Genomic DNA, 23,144 nt, shown 5'->3' on the forward strand with positions numbered 1-23,144 from the left:
TTTTTCGCATAGTTTGTGACTCTTTCTTCGTCTTTTCTTTCAGGATTTTTTACTGAGCTGGACTACCATTGTAACCATTTGACCCTCCACAGTTCCATACTGCATCTGGTCAAATATGTGCGGTTAGGTCTACACAGGCTGAAAGACACATGACCCTGAACGAAAAACGGACTACGAGGTCGGACCTAATGTGCCCTTTGATACCCTGTCTGTCTACTTATTCAACTGAGCAGTCGTCATCCCTACTGGTGGAAGTTCTGGAAAGACTGAAATTGTCGGTCTTTGGCCAAATTGCCAAGTTTAAGAAATAATCTTGGGAAAGTGCAAGTCATTGTAAAGTTATGAGAAAGAGACAATCCTAGAGTTGCTCTAGTTGGAAAGACGTCTGCCACAGCTACCATTAAGAAGAGAATTCGAGAGTTTATCAGAGTGTTACAGCGATTGTACCATTTATTTATTTGAAACATTATTTATTATAAAATGTGAGAAATGTTATTCCTGTGAAAATGGCACCTTGACAGTCAGACGGAAATATATGTACATATTTTTGAAGCGTGTCTTCCGAAGACAGAAGTCGGATGGAGATGGATTTGGCTTCCAAGAAATCGTAACATGGAACATGGTTAGAGGGTACAAACTGTGCTGTATTTTTGGCGTAAAATGTAACTGGCAGCAGTGCCTTTTTGTCTAATCCTAAGTAGGTTCACCATCGCCTTTATTTTCCTCGCAGTGAACTGGTACACCTGTAATTACAGACAATTAATGACGAAGTGAACACTCTGATTTCTGTTGTCTTCAATTACTCGTATGTGTTCCCGGCATGCTGCTCTGGAAAATTTCGGTGAACTGTTGGGAGGACTAGACAGCGAATGGGATGCTGACTCTGTCCATCTAGAAATTGAGTGAAATACTCTGGACGAGAATGTACCGGACACCAGATGAATCAATGCCCTTACAAGCGCAGAAAATGTATGTTTATAGACACCACTTATGCTTTATACAATCTCCTTTGAGAGTTCAGAATGAGCGGCAGGTGGCTAGATAGCAAACTTAGAATCCTGCCTGGCGATAACTTCAGAAGATAACCAGCCATGCCTGTAGTTTAACCAAATGTTTAGCATCAAATGAAGCCTTGTCACCAATTGGAACCTTCACCTGCATCAACTATTTTTGCCTGCATTAATCAATTGCTGAGACACAAAATGGTGCTTTTTGTAGTATGGATGGACCAAAGTCTGATTTTTGACTTGAAATGAAAATCAAATTGTGCTTAGTTCTAGAGGGAATAAGTGATTGTGATTTGTTTTGGAGAGTTGTATGAGAATACGGTTTACTCTTGTTTGAAATACTCTGCAGTAGACTGTGTTACCAAGCAATATTAAAATGGCGTTCTGCTAAAGTTTATTGAGGAAATCTATGTCCACAAGGTTTTAGTTGGTAAAATCTGAATATTTCATCCAGATTGGTTGAGAAATGAACTGTGCAGAGCAAAAAAATTGGATACAAAAACTCAATTTTTCATAAACCATGAAAAGATAGCTCTTGCTTTAAGGGATCAGAAACTTTTCAATTTGTGCCCCAATCTTGGCCACAGATTGGTATTTACCAGCTTATTGTTAGCATTCCTGTCTGCTGCAGTTATTTGCTATTGTGTCTGCCGTGGTCACTAAAGGCCTGTACAGGTGCTTTGAAGTGCCTGGCTTATTTGAGATAATCTATGAGATTGAACACAACCACCTGATGGTTTTGCAGATTGTAAGGAAAGAAATGTACCCATTTCCAGTTCAGGGCTCAAGAAGTGGATGCAGGTATAGCACCAGGGAGCACTTCTTTTGTATGAGCGCATCAAAATAACTCAAAATGTTATCTGCTGTTTGACTATGATTTAACCAATCAACAGTTGACCGTTGAATTTGAAAAGTTCACCGTTGAACTGCTAGAGGCTCTGTACTGGAAATGGATGATACTGGAATTGGCCAAATTTGCTGTGGATTTATTCCACTTGAAATTCTTGGCAAAAAATCTGTGATGAAAGAGCCACCATATCATAAATGAGAGACAATTAAAATGGCAGTTAAGCAAAAGAAAGAGATATTTGAAATTATCGAATAAATGTTGCTATCATGATATACTGTGTCAAATTAATCGGGGGTCACTTTGAGTTTAGGCATGTTGGGGAATCGTGATTCATCAGGAGTGTGCCAAAATTGTAATGATTCAAAGTGCCTGATTTTTATCAAGTTTTGCCCTTTGCTTTGATGAGCATTTATACCGGTAGTTCAAGTAGCTGTTGGTTTGTTTGGTGTAAGCATAGGAGAAAGTCGGGAGTGTGGGCAGGCCTTGTGATGTGAGTTTTGGGAATGTAGTGAGGCTAAGCCTCAAAAATCACCTGAATGATGTTTCGTTGAAGACTTCAGGGTATTAGAAATCGATAATCAAATTGATGGGTTGTTGTCCAGGAAAAAGCGGCTTACGTATGTGAAAAGATTTCTGCGGCCCATTTTGGTGTGATTGGTCACATATGACTGTTTGGGACTCTGTTGTAAAAACGCTGGAAAGGCCTAGTAGAATACTTACAGTGGCATGCATGATCATTTTGATACCAACTGTGATGGAATTGCATGTGCCGGCAATGGTGGAGTGAAATGCAGTGCCTCATACAGATGTTACTGAGTGGTTCTAGGGGCAGTTTCCAGAGGTGCAGCAGATTTCAGTACAGTCAAAATCAATTTGATGATCGGTGAGGTGAGGTCATCAGGACTTCACATAATGGGCCGACAGTAATCAGTCAAAAATGATAAATCACGATGAAGAACTGCCAATGATGAGAAAAAGTTTTCGTCTTAACCACTGCTTAAAATGTGTAATATTGGTCTAATATTCCAATGATGTGACCTAGATTGAACCGTTGGTCTCCGATGCCTTATCAAAAGGTTTCTTCGACTTCCTAAGGTGCCCGGCCACTGACAGCATTTATCGGCGTGCAATGCAACCCATCTACATTCCAGATCGGCTTGTCAAGAATTATGAAAAGAAGAGTGTTCTTATTCGAAATCATTTGGACCTGATTAGATTGAGGGTAATGGCCATTGCGAAGTTTTATGTTAGTGGTAATCAATTGAACTCCACATATTGAAATTTTGATCTGAAAGTTTTAAAAAACTGAACTGGTGCCATGAATATTTTATTTGAGTTTTGTCTTTGGGGGGGGGGGGGGGTTAGAAATCTCACTACCCTCATTCCATGTCGGGTCTAAGCCAAATGTTAGAGGACGCCTCGGAGGAGGTGGAGTATTGTGCAAAAAGGTTGCCTTTTTGTTCAAAATTGTATTTCTCGGATCTCCTATGCAAAATGATAAATGGTCCTTGGTAATAGTTCTGGATAGGTTGGACGAAGTTAGAATTATGAGACAGTTTGTTTAGCTCAGATAGGAAATTGGTGCTGGTTAAAAACTTTAAAACTGATAATGATCTTTTGTTTTTCAACAAAATTTTCCTAATTGCATGGTGTTCTAAAAATTGATTAACTTGGAATTGTAAATCCTTCCTACATGCATTTATATTATTATGATAAACATAGAGTGCACATATTGTGGTAAATCTAGGAGAAAATCGGATGTCAAACATCATGACCTTGAACTTTCCAATGTGACCTTGGATTTTTGAACTCGACCTTTGAAATGTCAATTTAACTTGGATTTCCTATTGTGACTTGAGTTTTCCAATGTCATGTTGGCTTTTTCAATGTGACCTTGTGATTTTCCGATTTGACCTTGGATTTTTCTACAAAGTTTCCATGGTTTAAGTTCCCATACATTTGTACGTCTGACCTGAAATTATCCAGATATGCCTTGGATCATGTGGGTAAAATGTGGATGAGTGTCTGCCAGTTCAAAAAGAATGCTACGGCCGTGTAACATTGAAGAGATGCGATTTTCAATATTGTAGACAGAAGAAGACATTTAAGCATGAAGTATTTCATGAATAATGAAGTTATTTATTTCTCTATTCCCTTCCAAGGGGCACTTAGGATTTGGGGTTCACCTAGTGAGCCTTTATTGTCATTTAAATAAATGTGTTATTTTTTGTTTCACACTTTAGTGTTATATACTTCACACTACATACCGTGTTAGTATATTGAGGTTATATATCGATATAAAACTAGGAAATTTCTGCTTTATTTCTGTTTGAAAATATTCGTCCATGTTGTGAAAGAACAACGCCATTTGTGACAGATTCTAATTTTTTCTCCTATTTTTGTGCACACGTCTGCTAGTACTATTATTCTATTCCATTTGACTGCCTGTTGGTCCAGGGCGATACTACTCGACATCATCTGCTTGGATTTGGCTGTAGTCAATTTCTCTGCCGACTACAGATGGCAAATGGAATTGAATGGTAAATCTTTATTTTAATGGCATTTGAACTTCTATATGCTGAGGGTAATATACTGGTGGTTGCTTGATAAGGTTTCTGGTTATGTTATCTGAGAAGGTCATTGAGATTTTGCTGTAGAATTACTGGAAGTTTTAGTATTCTGAGGAGAGGCGAAATGTTGTGTCCGGTTACCATCAGCATTAGAAGGTTTTTGGCCTGATTTTGTTGGCTAGGAGGAAAATGTTTCACTTTAACTGGAGCCAAAACTGCAATACTTTATGTACATAAATGTACAGGTGACAAGGTTCTGGTTAAAGTTGAGAATCTAAGAATATATATTTTTAAGAGCGATTATTGAAGAGGAAATGAAAGTCACTTGAAACTGTGAACGTGCATGGTCAACTAACTGTACTTTCTTGTACTATATGGTTTTCACGCTGGTTCTGCGAAATAAATATGCTGGTTACGGGCAGCAATAGACTCACTGGGCTCTGTCTTGAGGGGTGAAAAGGACCGAGGAAGTGTCTTAAACCTCAGTAAAATGATTCCAGTGAATCTGCTGTGGCCCACAACTGGTTGAGTCAATTTGATGAAACAGTGTGGTTTTGAGTTTGTATTAACCCATTCAGGACTGCTGGTAAATATTTTCGTAAAAATAAAACTAGGAAAAATTTAAACTTGTGTTCTTTTCCCATCGGGGAAAGATGTGTCCTGCGATAGTACACATTGTGCAAAGAAATCATGGTGCAGAATATTCCAGTAATATAATCAAAATGCCAAAATATCCTTAATGGGTTAATAACCCCGCAAACAAGCCATTTTGTCACTACGACGTGCGATTGTCATTGCGTGTAATGAAAATTTCTTGTTTGCAGTAATCGTCTTAGATGCCCGTGACAAAAATTTGATATCAAACCTAGCGGTTACTGGTGTTACTTGCAGACGAGGAGTATCTTTGTTGCATATTACAGCAGTTATAATCGCAGGTTGCAGCACCTAAAATCGCTTGTTTGCATGGCACTTTCCTGTTCAAAGTTTCATTTATCTGTCATAACTTTTCACCCCAGTTTTAGACTCGAGTCGGCTATCCATCCAACTAGCATTTCATTTCTTGCAAACACATTATGGAGATAGATCCATACGGGGCCTTGTTGGTTGAACTTCTGTTGGTTAAAAATCGTATTTCTGGACTGGGAATGTATCTATGTGTCTGGGGCGAAGAGTTAGAGAATTCACCAATGCCTTGGAAATACAATTGTCTATGTATGCAATGTTTTTCTATTGTTCTCTGTACAGTCTTTTAAATATACAAACTGTGTTATTTTCTGTCTTTTTCGGACGACTTTAACGACTAATTTGTGTTGATGGCTGGAGGATTTTTTTGTGCATTTTCGATTCATCCATTTTTAGTATTGCATTACCGTAATCATTTGTTCAGCATTAACTGGATTCGCGGAATCTCATTAATATAATATGCAAATTAGCAATTCAATGACGTCAAGAATCTTCAAAAAACCAATTTACTTTCCTTTTTCGATGTTGCTACGTTTGTTGGTCAAATTCCATTGACTGATAATGATAGAACATGCTGCATTAGACCTTAAATTTATATTGTGTTAATATGAGAATGCGACTTGAGTATTATTCTAGGGATCTGATCAGCAAAAATCGCTATTCAAAATTTCTGCATTGCGCTTGTTCACTCAGAAATTAAAACTGTAATAATGTGACCTGTTTGTACTTGTCAGCAGGTAGTGATTGTCCTCACTGAATTGTGAAGTTGGTGCTACGTAGACCAAATTGTATTTGCGCGTAATTTTAAAATGTTTGCAAATCTTCATTTTCTTCAACAAATTTAAGCACGTAAAATTTCTGTTTCACTTTTGATTGCCAACGTTTCATAACATAATTGTGTTCATAATTGTTAAAACCATATTGCTGTGAATCGCTGCAGTGAGAGTGTTCATTACAAATCTATTTCAATGTTTATGGAGCTTCCTTCATAGTACAATTTACATATCAATTATCAAAAGCAGTTAGTAACTTGGTCAAATAGTCTAGATTCATGAACTCTACTGCCACAAGATGACGACTAGGAGTAGGAAAAAGAAAGGATTGAATTATACGTCGAATACAATAGGTTTTGTATGTCGTGCATTGCCCTTATGCATTACCGGTACCAAAAGTTATTTCTTGTAGAGATCTTCCTTACACATCAGGATGTCGAGAGTTTAATCACATAGTCTTCTTGTTCATCTTCAAATATCCCAAGATAATATGCGGACTGTGAACGAGGTTCTTGCGGTCGTTTATCAGTAGGACTGCAATACCTGTGTGAATACTGTTGAATCTGATCACAATATGAAGCAATATGTCAAATTAATCCTTCCGAGAGCAGGATAGAATGGCAATTTGATGAAGATTATGTAAGCTCGGTCATCTCTTTTCATGAAACAACACATTCTGAGTTGTATTCATGTCACGTTGAGTACAATTTAGCATCATGACCATCGCATTTACGTAATCTTCGCACATTTCATAAAATGCCATTACTCCCAATTCTTGCTTTCTATCCAGTTCAATACAAAGAGGTTTGATTGTCAGTCAAGTCAAAGAAGTGCATTTAATTCCTCAGCCTGTCCAGTTATGCCTCCATTCCTGCAAAATTCTTCCATTAACCGAAAAGTCACCCAAGATGGTCGGAACCCCTGTAAATTGACTGAAATTTCTGAATGAAATTTGCATTTGGATCTGGCTTTCTCAGGTGATGAAACTGAAGCTTAAAGGGACAGTTAACATATTTGGCCAAATAGTAGTGCTTGCGGCCTCATATTGTCCGTTTAAGGGCATTTATTACTAACATAAAATATAATATATGTTAATGTCATTGGTGATAATCTGAAAATGAATTCAGTGAAAGTCAATGCAAATCATCTTATCAGTACAGTTAATGTTTGGCTGCTGCAAAGCTAAATTGGTAAGAGAGGATTAGTGACAAGATCCATGAAAATCTCTCAATCTAAGTTAATAGTCACTTCAAAATGAATCTTAGTCGTAGTGCACTCTTCTTGCTAACCTTTCTAGTTAAGATGTCGTTATTATTTAAATTTCATTAGTATATATTACTTACTAGGTTGACTTGGTTGGTATCTTTTATTATTGGTATACTGTGTCGACAGTTTTAAGTAGGTTTAGAAGTGCCTGTGAATAGGTCTATTTACCTGTAATAGGCCTGTGTGAAAGACGCCTCTCCACTGGCTTAATCCTGTCAGCACAGTATAGCATTTTGTCCGCGGGTTTTTATCGAAATTACTCTTGTCATTCTTTCCAACTTATAACATTCTCTGAGAAGTTCTGAGCATTGATGTAACAGTTACAATGGTTACAGATGAATATGGTAATCTTCATCAAAATGCGGGGTTTTGTAAAATCAAAAGTAAAATTCCATGCTATATTTTCCAGATTTGGTTAATAATGTGCTCTTTATCCTTGTTCTTTGTTTACATCATGTTCAGAAGTTCAGTCTGTATACTTTCCAAAACTGGGGAGTGGATTTCTGGGTGGTGGGATGCCATGTCCTGCCTTAGGATGTCATTCCTGGACATGGGTTCCATTGGTTCTTCTTAAAATTCATTCACATTTACAAAGAAGTTAACTTTTGATTCGGAAGAAGTTCATTCTAATATAAAAGCTTATTAGGGTGTTTCACTTTCTCATCCTCCCCCATATTCCAAAGTCTAAGGGTGTGTCGCTTTCTCATTTGAAATCCGTTGACTGTATGTGTACATACATTGTTCTATTTATGCAACATTAGTGTGTTTCCAAGGCAAAATGTGTATGGTCTCTTGCTATGTCATTTTGACAGTTTTCATCATGTACTGTTGCAAGGTATGGTTGTTACCATTGTCATGAGAACCACCAATAAACATCTCAAGCAGAAATATGTGAATTTTCATATCCTATTCATGACTTCAGCTTTGTTCCTTTCATTTCCATATACTGGTGGTATTAGTTACCTCACCAAACACAGCAAGGGAGAAGGTGGGCCGAAACAGAGGCAGCAGCCGAGGTGTTTGGCAGAATCACATCTCTATCTGAGTGACATGTGGAGTTTCATTGAAACACCTCGAACACCTAGGACTGGTTGTGACAGGCCAAGCTGTGCACTCAAAATCCCCCTCAAGTTCTAAGACTGGTTGTGACAGTCCAAGCTGTGCACTCGTCAAAGTCCCCCTCAAGTTCTAAGACTGGTTGTGACAGCCCTAGCTGTCCACTCGAAGTACCTCCACTGGTTGTGACAGGCCAAGCACTGCACTCAATGTCTGTCTAATGATATAAGACTGATTGTGACAGGCCAAGCTGCGCACCGAAGTTCCTCTGAAATGATGTGACTGGCTGTGACACACCAAGCTGTGGAGACCAAGTCCCTCTAAAGTAATCAGACTGGTTGTGACAGCCCGGCTGTGCACTCATGTACCAATGAAGCACGACTGTAAAAGTCATTTCTGAAGAACATGGTCCTCCCTAGCAGATATACGACATAGGGCCACGGTATTGAATCCGTTTGACGTTTGAGTTTGTGGCAATGGTCCATGTATCATGACCATTTTACTAGGTACACGGCATCTTTTTCCCAACTATGGTATAAGCTGCGGTAGTGTCATTGATAATAAAACCGAGTCTTTGTGGATAGGTAAGGACAGAGTCGATCGAGGCCCTATGATAAAACTTTTGTTAAATTTGTCGTCATTGTCATCTGCTGCCACCTGAGCTAAGAAATTGGAACTAGGCAATTACTAAAATTCAAAAATATCGCCCGTTTTTAGGGCGTGGGACGATTTGAAGCTGGAACCCCAAACCAGCTACCGCAGATCCGTCATTCATCATGTCTAAGCAAGTATGAACCTGGTTCAATCATGCGGCTTATCTTACTATGCATATGCAGTCAAGTTCTTTATATACCCGTCTGTTTCTGCCCGCATTCCTCCCATGGGTACGTGGTCTGTACGTTTCATTTAGTACTATTGGTCAACGGCAAGGGAGCTTGAATTGACCAGAACTAGGTATAACTGGCCTAAAGACTGATCCAGGGTAGTCTCTTAATGTAAATAAGGGTGACTTTGATCTTCTGCTCTCCTCAGTCAGATGGACAGCTACACAAAACTTGAGGCGGAGAAAAGACTGTGACAACCTGGAATCATGTCACATCTAGTCGAGACAAGGTTCACCCAGGCTGTACAGATTACATGACACATCAATCTTGTAGAGACATGTTACACCCTGTTAAGGAATACGACAGACTCCTTCTTCGGATGACACGTCTAGGGAAGACCTGTCAGACCCAAAGAAATAATTGAGTACATTGAAACAATTGGTGCCAGGATGATTCCGGTGTGGGTGCTACACAACACAACACAGGCAATAATCTTCACAACTTCGGCAGATATGGTAGAAATAAGCGCAATTTGTACCCTCAATTGGACATAGGGCTACGAAAACGCTGCTTTCTCTACTTATTCAGGACAGCTGCACCAATATCAACCTATTAACAGATGTGTCCAAGTCCCTCTAAAACGATGAGACTGGTTGTGACACACCAAACTGTGATGTGCAGTCCAAGCCCTGCTGTTCGCTCAAAGTCCATCTAGCAATAGTAAATCAAGTGTCCACGTCAAACGATATTTGTTCTCAGAACCGTTCATAAAAACTTATCAGCATGTTATGGGTCGATTTGATATGGACTTTGCACGGTCACAATCTTGGCAGTGCTGGTTGTGGTATGTGGACAACTTACATACCCTATGCATAAACCTGCTGGTCGATGACGTGGAGGGAAGGAACAATTGCTAATGCCTTATACGCCTTTGGGCCTCTTGTGGAATATATCCTTGGTAAAGGTAAGTTTAGGTGCCCAGTCTCCAATTGAACATCCTGAGGAAATCAGGGGTTAATGTTCGCTCTCCGGCCCTGCAGAGTTGACACAAACTGTTTTCTTTAACAGAAATAAAGGCGTCTTCGTTTTCCTTTTCTTCCAAATTGTCACCAGTATCACTAATACGGCGCCAAGATGTCGAACCAGGACTACCAGTACGAACACCTTGGTCTTCTCCACGAGATGTTCCAGCGGCAGGTAGCCGCAACCCCAGATCGCGTGGCTGTGGTCCAAGGACACCGGTCAATCACTCTGAAACAGCTCGACCGCCTCACGGACATTCTGGCCAAGAATCTCCTCATTAATGGGGTCAAGCCCGATGCGACAGTTGGGATCTATATGGAGAAGTGTATAGAGTATACCATTAGTTATATTGCCATTTTGAAGGCGGGTAAGTAGACGTATGTGTTTGACAATTATATCCCTTGCTGTCATTCTGGTGCGGGGGGCGGGGGTACAATGAAGCGTCCGAGATCACCTGGACATGTAGCTGACGTTGAGAAGCAGTTCGATGTCTTTATGTAGGCTTGTATGACTGTATTGGCCATCCACCACGCAGGCGGGTCTAAACAGTTGCTAAGCAAGACGGAAAACAGTATACACTCTTCCACAACCGACACGATGGGTGAGCAATAAATTGGAAAACGGGTCAATCTGAGACCCAAATTGTTTACACGACACCGGGCCCATTGCATGTCCTTGTCCGAATTCTCACTACCCTAAACTGTCTTCCAGGCGGTGCGTACATGCCTCTCGATGTCTCCTACCCGCATCACCTCCTCGAGTCCATCTTTGATGACGCCACGCCTACAGCTGTCTGCACCAACCACGAGTTCAGGGCGGGAATATCAGAAGGTAAGGAGCAGACGACAAGCCATCGACTTTTTAAAATTTCATTGACACTTCCTGAAAATTGACCTTGTTTTTTGCGTGTCTCGTGATGCTTCAAAAATCCTTCAGCAGAGGAAAGACCAGCAGACAGGGTTTAACCTTCTCGTGTGTCACCGGTATATCGAGGGGGTATAGGGGGCCAAATGAAGGAGACTACACTTTGACATTGCAGTCTCATGAGGTCTTTTATTGTACCTGATATTCGAGTCTCCTTGTACGCACCCTACATTTCTCTACCAGTGCACATACATCTAGTTTTTTGTTTTTCTTTGATTAGGGTGTCCCTTCCCATTGATATCACTTGACGAGGGTTGGGAGGCGGCCCTTGCGGAGGAGAATAACAACACTACAGTCCCCGAGAGCTTGCCCCTGACTCTGGACAATCTTGCCTATACGGTCTACTCATCGGGCACAACAGGAAAACCGAAAGGTCTGTACCACGGAATCTTCCCCATTTTACTAGCTTACACAGGAATATCAGTTCCATGTCTAGAAACCTCGTGTGAAGCAATAGCCCTGCAAAAGTTTAGTTGTAAAAAAATCGCCTTTTTTCTAGGCATTCAATGTCCACATCGGGGAGCTGTCTTCTCCTACACCTGGCGTCACGAAAACTACCCCTACAAAGATGACGGAGAAGACAGGGAGGCCTGCAATGTCTTCTACACCTGGGAGATGTTGAGACCAATTCTTAAAGGTAAGAACGCACCAGGAGGGTATAAGTATACAATCCCAAGTCAAACAGTGACACAAAAACCGTGCCGCCTCCTTCTCCATACAGCTTCCCACCTTTTTACTCTTCTGACGAACACATCGTGATTTTTGCAAAGTATTGGAAAGGGCAATGTGAAAGAAGTTTCTTTTAAATTCCAGGCGTGCCGATGTATATCATCCCAGACAATGTGATCTATGATCCTGTCCTCCTGTGCGACTTCCTCAAGAGTAATAAGATCACCAGGATGTTGTTTACCCCGTCCCTGCTCGAGGCTGTCATTGATGCGGGGTTAAACATACAGCACGCCATGAAAACAATGAGGTAAGATCCCTTCCCTAATTGTGCAATGACGGTATTGCTATAGAGACCCTGAGATGCAATGCCCCCCCGCAAACGAGATTTTTTTACCCTTGCAGTCATGTTCGCAGTCGGCAGTTACCAAAATCTCTCTTTTGTCGGGTGCCTATATATGACGCTCCGTTTTTGCGCTACCATAAACTGGGTTTCATTTGTTTGTTGTCTTCCAGGGAAATCTTGTTCTGCGGCGAAGTGGTGACCACAGTACTCCTCGATCGCTGTGTGAAGGCCTTACCTCACGTCAACTTCATCAATCTCTACAGTATTTCCGAGTCTCATGACGTGGCCTATGGTGACTTGACAAAGTGGATTGAACACGAGGGAGTAAGTGGTTCTGAAATGCAATTTGATGATAACAGAAGTCGTCTGCTTCAAGTCCACCATCTGTTATTATCTGCGAGTTCTGAAGTGAGAAGGTTCAGATCATAGACGACAGACGTGAAGGACGTAACGCTGTCAAGTTTGACGATCACTTTCAATATTTGAATCTCGAGACTGATAGGCCTAATGGCTAAAGGATCGTACTCTTGCGATGCCATTTTCAAATTGCAGAGCAAATGTTCTTGTAAACGAACCTCACCAATATCTTTCCTTCTCTTTATCTCAGGAACGCATCAAAGATCGAAAGTTCTCTCCTGTCGGTAAGGTATTACCCGGCGTTCAAATCGCCATCATGAATGAAAAGCTCAAACCACAACCGGTCGGGATTTCTGGAGAGGTAAGTTGTTGCAATTGGGGGAGGTTGCTTGGATGAGACGTGGTCCTTCACAGTCGTTATGTAGATTGTTAGAGCTTTTTGAATGGAAATAATTCCACGGCATCTATCATTTTGTGAACCAATCGAAAGCTGCCTTGTAGTGGACCAACGCCTATACAACTAATTCGCGAATCAATACGGGGAGATCGGGTGGGTTTTCGTATCGTCTGCCTCTTACCATTTTTGATTCAATAGATTTATATCGGTGGTCCCACGTTGGCACGTTGCTACCTCAACCGCCCGAAGCTCAATGAAGAAAGGTTTATCAAGCGACCGAGTCACCTTGATGAAAAGTTTGGCGACCGTTTGTACAAGTCTGGCGACTGGGGGTACATGTTGGTGGACGGAAGCCTGGAGATCTGCGGCCGATGTGACTCCATGGTGAAGATTAGAGGCTACTCCGTAGAAGTACAGGTAGGAGAAACAGGATCGTGGTTTTAAATTGTAAAAAAGTATATCAACGCCAGTCCCCGCGGAATGATCGGTCTTGATTGGTGTGTCGTGTGAACGCACGCGCGCCATTGTAATCTCAGGTCTTGTCTGGATTGGTTTGGTTTCACGTAAACGGCACTGATGTGATCTAAAGAGTGGACCCACTCCACTGGTATAATCCAGGTTATTCACCGCCGCCGCCACGTTCCTGCATCTTTCCAACCAAAGTCCCCTGACAGGTTTTTCTTGTCCTTCCTTGCAGGCGGTAGAGGCAGCCCTCCTCGACCTTCCCATGGTGAATACCGCTGTGTGTCTTGTGGAAGGCGATGAGGGGGAAGATAAACTTCTGATCGCCTACGTGGTCCCCGAGGGATCAACGTCCAAGAAGGCCTTGAGAGCAGCACTGAAGAGGGTTCTACCTTTCTATATGATACCATCTTACATTGTGTTTTTGGAAAGGTGCTTACTATATTTCTTGCTTAGATTACCATGAAAACTTTACTTCTTGGGTGGTGTCTGGTCAGTATTTGAATTTAGGAGCTTTCACACATCCTTAAAAAGTGAGTATAAAGGGGAGGGGGCATCTCGTTTGGATGCACTGTTTTGATAGACCTTTTTGTTTGTTTTTACAGTTTGCCAATTCTCGCTTCGTCCGGTAAACTTGACAAGAAAGCACTTCCAGCTGTCGACAAAGCGTGTGAAACCGAGATAGACGCCGAGGGTCAGCCTAAGACGCCGCTCGAGAAGACTCTATGTACTATCTGGATGGATATACTCAAACTCAAGACCATTGATACGCAGGAGAGTTTCTTTGATCTTGGAGGGTGAGCAAGTGATTGGTCGTGATAAAAGGGATCTCGGGTTCGAATCGAGAATGATACTATAAAGTACATACTAGTGGTTTGACCGTTGGTTTCCGTGTAGAGGAAGTCCATAAAGAGGTACTTGTACGTACCAGCGTAAAAGTTTGAAGTGTCCTTGTATAGAATGTCCTGGGAACAAGTTCTCAGTCCTACCCACTTGTTCGTGAAATGAACTGGTCAAGATATAAAATTTGATACTGGTTTTACCGAAGCCGTACTAAGTTTCAAAAAATCTTCTCTAAAATAGCCATTCCCTCCTCGCCGCCCGCCTGCTCTCAAAACTGAATAACGAGATCGGCCTGGAGATCACCGTTCACGACCTCTTTCTGCACCCGACAGTCTCGAGGCTGGCGAACCTGGTAGAGAGCAAACAGGGCAAGACTACTGAAGAACTCTCCGAATCGTCTCTGGACTTAATGAATGAGGTCAACCTCCATGACCAAGCAATCGTAAGGTACATATATATCTGAATTAGAAATTCCCTTTAACGATTGAAGTTTGTTTCTTTATCGTCACTCAAAGGTCTAGTGGTGTAAGGTTCTTTGCCATATCCTACACGCAACATTCGATCTGCGGTACCGAATTCCTTTTAGCGATCAGCACCCAAGCCTGGCGCTTGATGGAACCTTAGTCAGTTTGAGTTTTCTTTTACATCCCTTCTATTTCAGCCACATGATCGGGACCGTCCGAATTGACATGCAGCTGCGAGCATTCTGGCGCTCAGTTCAGTACGGACATCGCTGGAGCAAGGGGCGAGTCCTGCTGACGGGAGTCACCGGATACCTCGGGGCGTTCCTCCTGAAAGACCTGTTACTCCATAGCGGTGTAAGCAATAAATCGACCTTGCTGCAGAATAAAGTTGCCTTATACCAGTTCGAATTCGGTGAAGGGACATACAAACTATGCTAATTCCTTCTCCATTCAGGTTTCCTTCTAATTAATCTTCCAACCAATGGCTCTTCAGGAATTGGGACATTCCTTCAAGTATAGATACTCATGAATAGTTCTTGTAGGACTGGAATGTGGATGACGGCAAATCTCTTCTTCTTAATCTCAAAGCACAACGTCTTACCCATTACAGACCAGCGTGTATTGTTTCATCCGAGATGCCCCTGGTGTCCAAGCCATTGACCGCCTGAAAGAATCTCTCGCCAGATTCAATTTGTTGAGCACGGAGGGCGCGGCACCTACGGATGAACAGCAACAACTGGAAGGGGAGGTAGCCAAGCGGGTTTACATCATCAAAGGTATCCATGTACACGTATATCAATAGATTTGTTTGGTCAACATCAAATTCCTAAAAGCACACTATAGTATCATGTAATCGATTGCTTTCGTTGGTTCCGCATGTTTCGTTTTTAAGTCGTTTACATCCTGTCACTCTCGTTGGTTGGCTGTTGATGTGTCTGATTTGAGATTTTGACTAGTTTTAAGAGAATTGTCCCCCTGGTAGTTGATGTGATGGGTTTGTGATGGATAGCTCCCAGAGAATATTCCCTCCGAACGTGCCAGTGCAACGGGAACGAGACACATCATCTTGTCATATCAAGGAAAAGCTCTGTAACAGCTAAGATTTATGACTTCCGGTTTCAGGCGACATAAGCTTACGTAACCTCGGCCTAACTGAGGAGGAGTTCCATTACCTTAGCACTGAGATTGATTTTGTGATACACGCCGCCGCATACGTCAACTTGATTTACCCCTACCAGGCACTACACGGACCTAATGTCCTGGGGACGCAGCACGTACTTATATTTGCATGCACATCCAAAATGAAACCAGTCCACTACATAAGGTTTGCTTGATACTATCCTAAACCAGTGGATTTCAATATACTCCGCCTGTCGATATGACGAAGGAGTAAAAAAAGCCTGATCTCACGATGGCGTGGTATGACACGGCAGAGAATTCGAGACATTCCACTGACGGAAGAAATTCGCGAGCAATTGTTTGGGACTGTAGCCAGAATCATTCTGTTGAGAAATGGCTGGTTTTCAACAAAAAAAATGGAATTTTTAAGAATTCTGCGACACGATTTATGCTGCCGTAGACTCGTTAACTAAAATTGCATCTGAATGATTGAGTTGTACTAATGTTTTTTTGATTGCTTTCTTCAGCACTGATGCGGTCTTCCCTCACGGCCTAAAGAACTGTAAAGAGAGTGCGGACATGACGGGGCACCACCAGAAGCTAGAGGATGGCTATTCACAGACCAAGTGGGTAGCGGAACAGTTGGTGTTACGGGCCAAGGATCGAGGACTTCCAGTCGCTATTTACAGGCTAGGTCAGCTTTGTCTTTCGGTGTTCGAATCCGTTGTTCTCCTTTTTATTATTACGTTTTCAAATTTAAATTGATGAGCCACTAATCGTAATTATCTATGCTTTCAGGGAACCTTTCGGGCGAAAGTGAAAAGGCCTATTGGAACCCGCAGGATTTCAACCTGCGCATGTTACAGACCTGTGCCAACCTTGGGGTCGCCCCAGTCGTCGACTGGAAAGTCGAGATGACGCCTGTCGACTTCGTGAGTCGATGCATCGTCGACCTGACTCAAAACATCATATTGGGTCTGGGGAAGATTTTTCATGTCATCAATACCTCACCAATAAAATCACAGTAAGTAAAAACTTCCGCCTGAAGGCATTGACTTGTATGGGTTGCACTCTAAAGCAGTGGTCAAAAAGGAAAAACTGGCGTTTGAACGTCGCCAGTGCTTTCGGATTCCAGGTTTGAGTTAACTAACATTTACGCTACTCAAAACGGCACTGACAGCATAATTGGCTGTTTTAGTTATCGCCATTCGGATAATCGGGAAAGGTCTTTTGACAATCGATCATAATATCATGGCCGATAATATGATGCATTCTCTAGTATTCGGCTGAATAATTGCGACTCATAGGCCTACATGTATATAGCAATAGAAACCTTCCTGACCTCAGCTTGAATATCAAGTCATACATGATAGTCGTTTTCACTCTTGCCATTAGTGCTTGTTGGATTGTTCGGGTGAACTAGTTAGGCTGGCTGGAAGCAAGAGACCGCTTGTTCATTCTTCTCTTCACGTTGTATGCCTACCGTGAGAAAATCAAGAATAGCATCATACTGTGACCCGGTTAAATTTGTTTTGTATGAGGGGTCTGCGACGGGGATTCACCAGGTTTCACCAGCAGGGCAGTACACTGAAAGCATCTCGTGCGGGATTTCTTGCTGATGCTGTCGGTTCCAGCTTCCGTCAAGTATAGGCTGACCGGACAGGTTTGCTCAGCCTGTCTGATAACAACAAGCAAAGTATACGGCTGCGTATTCATGGATTAGCCCGGCAGCACCGAGCGCCAGCATCTTGAACAATGTTGTTTAAACGGATTTTTTCTACGTCTACTCACCAAAGGTGGTTGTTCGAATGGATGAACGCCCATGGATACCCGCTGCAGATGGTTCCTTTCAGCGAGTGGGTCAACAGGTAAGCACTACAACCAATCGACGTTTCAATTTGCCTGTTTTTAAAGAAGGCCTAACTCAGCCTGGTGCATGCTCATATCGAGAAAATATCCTGCGGTGATGTCTTGTCGGATCTGCATGAAATAAGTCGTAGACGGAACGTCACTTTCGGGCTTGCGTCCACGATTAAGTCGTGGAAATAACCACTTTGATTAATGATACCAAGAACCAATGTTCTTTAATTGTAGGGTTCGAGATTCAAAGCTTGGGCTCATTGATGGCCTGATTAAAGATTTTGCCAGGTAAGAAAACCAAGCGAGAGCAGTGTACGTTAGATGGCGATAATTTGTGAAAAAGTCATTCTTACATTCGAAATATCAAGGAAAAGAAGGAACGAAAAAGATGAGCCGAATATCATACGGTGCAGTTGCTTCGAGAATGTCAATGCTATATTAAGTTTTGGATCCACTCCACGGACCAGGACTCCGTTGAGGTAAGGTTACGGACGCAGAACCTCTGATGGTGCACAATAACCCGGTACTTATTTGCCACTTTTGAAATTTCTTTCAGAGACGATTCTTTCTTCGCAAGACTGTCCACATACCGCAATGATAACCTTCAGTCGGTCCTTGCGGAGATGAACAAGACCTACCCAGAGGTCAGCCCCAGTCTACTCAGTATCTACTTCAGCAACCTGACTTCCCGAGGAGTCATTCAAGCTCCACAAGCAACCAGAAATGTGTCGACGAATCATCATGGTATTTTCCAGATGTTGTACCTTTCATGAGTTATCAGTTGAAAGGAATACTCAGCTAGGCATACCTTTAGTTGTTAGCACTCAAGTCTATCGGTTGGACAGCTTTATGTATCATCCTGTTGCTCCTTTTGTGCATGGACACACTGTACAATATTATGACGCACGCGACCACCCGCAGCTCAGCGCCGGAGTTTATTCCGTGACCTTGACCCTCACATAATAAAATCGATCGTCTGCCGCCTTTTTGCAGAATCATGTCTGCCTCAAATGTAAATGGTTTGTATCATTAAGCATCATTGTGGTGAATATTTGGGATGGGATAGTATTACGTTGGTGTTGAATCTCAGTGACCATTTGAAGTGCTTTGGCCCATCAGCGCGCCGTGCTGGTTTTTGGCGATAAAAAGCAGGTGCCATTACAGAGCACCACGTGTTTTGCCCGTCGGGTTTGCCTGCAATACATTCGTCTACTTTCTCGTTTCAGCTCCCCTGAATGGCAAGGTGGCCATCGTAACGGGCTCTTCTAGTGGTATCGGGGCTGGGATAGCCAAAGGTCTTGCCCGGGCTGGCAGCAAGGTTGCCTTGGCGGCCAGGCGGGTCGAAATGCTGGAGAAGACCAAGCTGACGATAGAACAAGATGGCGGCATGGCTATTGCAGTAATGGCAGATGTCACGTCAAGAGAAGATGTAGGTCCTCAGAGAACTTCTGACATCTTTTTCTTGAAGCGTATGCTGTTGTTAAAGAATGCTAAAAGACCGGGAGGGGGATCAGTGTTGGTGTAATAGTAAGTCGTAATCAGTGCTGCCCTGGAATATTGTGTCAAGGTCGGAAGTTATAATCTGTCACTGCGATCTCTATTTTGAGAACTTCCCCACAAAGATGTTGTCGCTGGTTGTTTGGACGCACGTAACTAAACACAGTTTTCTGTATGCCCCTATTTAGATGAAAGAATTGGTCCGTCACACAGAGACAAGCTTGGGTCCTGTTGATATCTTGGTCAACAATGCTGGCGTCATGTATTACACGATGATGAAAAATCTAAAGGAAGATGAGTGGGAGAGGCAAGTCGATGTCAATTGCAAGGGAGCAATGAATGGTGTCGGGGCGGTGCTACCGGGTATGCTTGACAGAGGATCAGGACACATCGTTAACATTACATCAGATGCCGGACGAAAGGTGAGGGACGCTCTCAAAATTGCATGCGAGATGATTTTTTTCATATCTTTCTGAACCCCGCCCCCGAATGATGGAAGAGAATATTATCAATTGTCATTTCATGGAACAGTTGCCAGTATGTTGCCTACATTCCAGTGCACCAACTGAACTATTTCCATTTTCTATCCTGCAATGCGCTATATCCACCCCTGATTACTTTTCAGCCTTTCCCTGGCCTTGCAGCGTACACAGGAAGCAAATTCTTCGTGGAGGGATTTTCCCAGGCGATGCGGATGGAGCTGAAAGATACGGGCATCCGGGTAACTTGTATACAGCCCGGAGATGTCAGCACCGAGCTTATGACACATTCCACAGATAATGAGGTATGGTGGGAAAGATAAGATGAACGCCATTGATCCATGTATTCTCACATGGGTTCCGATATACCCCCATGTGTTCCCTACTGTCTGCAACTTATTTGGAACGTGAAGGGGATACTTAAGTGTATATGTATCGATTCCCATTAAAGATCGCATAAGAATAGAACACGGGTACATGGCAGCTATACGAGGCTTATGCTTGCCACCGTGGCGAGCTTCGACAAGGACACAAAGTTACCTTTTCCAAAAATTATTTTTCAGGCCGTCGAGAGCTGCAGCGACAGCTCAGGAGAAAAGAAGCTGGAACCAGAAGACATTGCTAACGCTGTAGTGTACGCCTGCTCTCAACCTTCATATGTTGCAGTCAACGAAATCCTAGTGGAACCAAGGCATGCACCGGCATAAGAATTTCTAATAAACACCGGTCTAGACATTATGGTCTATCTTGAGGTTATGGTGCCATGATCGCTATTCGTCATAGTAAGATAAAACGCTTTTTGGTCATGGGACCTGCGTCTTCGTCATTCAACACTTTATTCCTGCTGCTGCCGTACATGACATGTTGTGAGCAGTGTGAGTGTACGAGGAAGTAGATTCGTTGTTATTGCTGTAAAAGACTAATAAAATCACTAACTTGTATATGCGGGAAGAGAGTCATTTCCTGATTTCTTAAATGAGTTCATGAGTTTTACAACCATCTTTTGCGGCGCGTTTGTTGAGCTTTCGTTGGCCTTACTTCAATCCCCTATAGCGTCGCCATTGGTAACGGTTGCTTAGTGATACTTGCACCAAATGCAAGGTATCCTCTCATCGGGATCCTGAGATTGGCCTTGTCACCAGAACGATATTCGTTTTTGTCTCGTGATACGATTTCAATCTCCAGTTGCTGTCTTCCCATATTCGAAATTTGAAAGGTAACCCGCCGAAATCACTTCCTATTCTAGGCCTTCCTCTTGCATAATCTTATTTCTGAGGGGCCTATAATTGCTTCTCAAGGGCAGATGGATTTGAAAGAGGGAGTTGAAATGAAACTACTGAAGGCGAGGTTTAAAATCATGATAATTGCCAGTAAATAAAAGTGGGGACTAAAGTTCTCGACGTGCATTTTTATGTCCATGAAAAGCGGCGAACTATATGAAGCGTTGGCTCGAAACGTTATTTTGAAAATGGAAGAATTTTGGCCGGCGTTGATTTTCTGACCTTTATTCCGAGAACCGTCGCTGATATCCTATCTTTCACTTTTAAAAAAACCAAAATAGGTCTGGTAAGTGTTTGCTCAGTGAGATCCTGCACCAATAAATCGACCCAGAAGTGATTAAATTGGCCCATTTCAGTCATCTGATGTTTTAGATTCGCTGGGGAAATTTTCATCTGGCAACAACATATCGCGGTTATCTGCCCAGCCGCATCTTATATAATGGATTACGCTGTTGACGTCCATCACAGTTGCCCATTGTTCGAGTCACCAGTGGAGAGGTAAGTCCCCCCTTTTAATAAGATCCAAACTTGGTTTTACTCCTTTTGAGAGCGTTTATTCGAGCATCGCTCAAGGCCGAGTCGGAGCTCGGGGAATGTTTAGCAGCTTCCATCTCATTCTCATTTCTGTGTTCTTCGGCTGCCCAAAACACAAATTCTTATGGCAAAGGGACTTGCCGAGCTTCAGGCTTCCCTGTGCCTTCTTCGGTCTTGTTCACTTGAGCTAGGGACCAGTCCAAATCACCACTAATGGTTCATATATCATCAGTGCCTGTCACCTCGAAAGTCGTGGGTTCGATCTCTGGCAGACAGACAGACAGGCCGGGCGAATTTTTCCAGTTGTGCACTGGTATGTTTCACCCGGGATCAGCTGGGCTGCTGATTACAGAGTGCGCGATCAACGTAATTTAGTGTATCAAATGATAATTCTAAGGTACAATGTATACCTGCCGAAGTGCTGATGCTGATTGATTCATTTCTCTTTGCAGCACTTTTTTGCATTCGTTTATCTTCAACAAACATTTACTCTTCAAACATGAAGGTATGTTAACAATTTTTACTAAGCTGTCAGGGGAACCTGGCTCAGAATTTATGGTTATCTGATAGTTAGCTCACAACGCTTTTACGTAACCATCCGTACAATATATGTCAGTCGCGTCGTTTCAGCTGCTGGTTTTCATGTATCGGTACTGTGTATCGAAATTTGCTGGAAAATTAGCTATTTCGACCCAAGTGGTCATCGCAATTATGTTGAACTCCAGTGATGGAAATTTCGTTCAAGTGTGATATCCTATACTCGACAGCATTCGTTTGCAATATCTGCTGAGAGGCTGAGTAATTATATTTTGTTGGCGCCGACTTCCTTTTTGATTGCCGATGCCAACTCCGAGCCTGCATACTTCCGTACTTTGATGAGCCGCGGCATCCAGAATTGGGCAGGAACCCAGCTTAGCCAACTCCCGGATCTAAGGGGATTTTAGAGATGGAAGTCGGGACTCTCTGCGATTTCTCAATCACATATCAAAGTTGGCTCAGCAAGAAAAGCAATTGCTCTATCTCGCTTCTGACAACTGCCGAACCGATCATGACTTCCCCTCTTTTCCAGCTCGTCGTTGTTTTCCTTCTTGCTGCCTTGTGCCTGGTCACCGCCGACCCTCATGTTGATTGCATGGCGACCTGTTGGAATGCTGGTTATAGTTGCGGCGGTGCGTGTAAAGCCGCTGATGACCAGAGTAGCGGAACCGTCATCAAGTAAGTTGTACACTTTTGGAGAGGATCATCATCAGGAGAGACGCATAGTGGTTGGACATGTTAGAGTAATGGGCTCATAATCGGGCAGTCATGGGTCTGACTCTCGCTGCTTTGTCTCTGTGTCTTAAATTGGACTGAGTTATCGTGTATTAAGTGGATTGATGCGTATTCTTCCGAAGTGACTACATTTTGTATGTACAATGGATAATTTCTTTTTCATTTCAGTTGTTTCCGCGTCTGCAAAAGTACCCTCGTAGCGTGCACGGATAAATGCTAGATACCCTTTTCCCATTTAGAAATGTACAACTAATAAAATAAACGGATACATTACTTTTTGGAGCTGCGTCTTCTTTACTTCTTTTGACAGCA

General features: G+C 42.5%; 2 protein-coding genes and 1 long non-coding RNA gene across 4 annotated transcripts in view; all 3 read left to right on the plus strand.

The window, feature by feature from the left end:
- Positions 1-8,338, plus strand: part of LOC135493147 (AF4/FMR2 family member 4-like) — a 64,167-nt gene extending 55,829 nt beyond the window's left edge. The window contains exon 19 of the mRNA XM_064780120.1: positions 44-8,338. Coding sequence (XP_064636190.1) covers positions 44-153 — 110 coding nt within the window. The 3' untranslated portion in view covers positions 154-8,338. The remainder of the gene's footprint in view (positions 1-43) is intronic.
- A 1,837-nt stretch (positions 8,339-10,175) lies between these two features.
- On the plus strand, positions 10,176-20,689 carry LOC135493708 (uncharacterized). 2 transcript variants are annotated; one of them, XM_064781235.1, is made up of 24 exons: positions 10,183-10,273; positions 10,423-10,699; positions 11,044-11,163; positions 11,477-11,629; positions 11,756-11,893; positions 12,070-12,232; positions 12,439-12,592; positions 12,876-12,986; positions 13,221-13,439; positions 13,720-13,916; positions 14,090-14,281; positions 14,568-14,774; positions 14,989-15,145; positions 15,402-15,567; positions 15,914-16,115; positions 16,438-16,604; positions 16,709-16,934; positions 17,707-17,778; positions 18,005-18,058; positions 18,327-18,514; positions 18,997-19,199; positions 19,456-19,689; positions 19,893-20,051; positions 20,310-20,689. In XM_064781235.1, the coding sequence occupies exons 2-24, from the start codon at positions 10,444-10,446 to the stop codon at positions 20,451-20,453; spliced, it is 3,882 nt and encodes a 1,293-aa protein (XP_064637305.1). In that variant the 5' UTR covers positions 10,183-10,273; positions 10,423-10,443; the 3' UTR covers positions 20,454-20,689. The 2 variants fall into 2 exon arrangements, with proteins under 2 accessions (XP_064637306.1, XP_064637305.1); XM_064781236.1 differs by lacking the exon at positions 10,423-10,699 and having other exon boundaries at positions 10,176-10,273.
- Positions 20,690-21,418: 729 nt separating this feature from the next.
- LOC135493853 (uncharacterized) lies at positions 21,419-23,114 on the plus strand. Its single transcript, XR_010448304.1, has 4 exons — positions 21,419-21,524; positions 22,013-22,065; positions 22,630-22,775; positions 23,001-23,114. It is a non-coding gene; the product is annotated as an uncharacterized LOC135493853 (long non-coding RNA).
- Positions 23,115-23,144: the final 30 nt, after the last annotated feature.

Source organism: Lineus longissimus, chromosome 9, assembly GCF_910592395.1.
Source record: "Lineus longissimus chromosome 9, tnLinLong1.2, whole genome shotgun sequence".
Taxonomy (NCBI): Eukaryota; Metazoa; Nemertea; class Pilidiophora; order Heteronemertea; family Lineidae; genus Lineus; species Lineus longissimus.

What these genes read in the sequence shown, in the direction of transcription:
- LOC135493708 (XM_064781235.1), top strand. Translation starts at nt 10,444, where the DNA reads ATGTCGAACCAGGACTACCAGTACGAACACCTTGGTCTTCTCCACGAG. An exon ending in GTTGAGACCAATTCTTAAAG is followed by an intron (nt 11,894 to 12,069) that starts GTAAGAACGCAC and finishes TTTAAATTCCAG; the next exon opens with GCGTGCCGATGTATATCATC. An exon ending in ACCTGTTACTCCATAGCGGT is followed by an intron (nt 15,146 to 15,401) that starts GTAAGCAATAAA and finishes TACCCATTACAG; the next exon opens with ACCAGCGTGTATTGTTTCAT.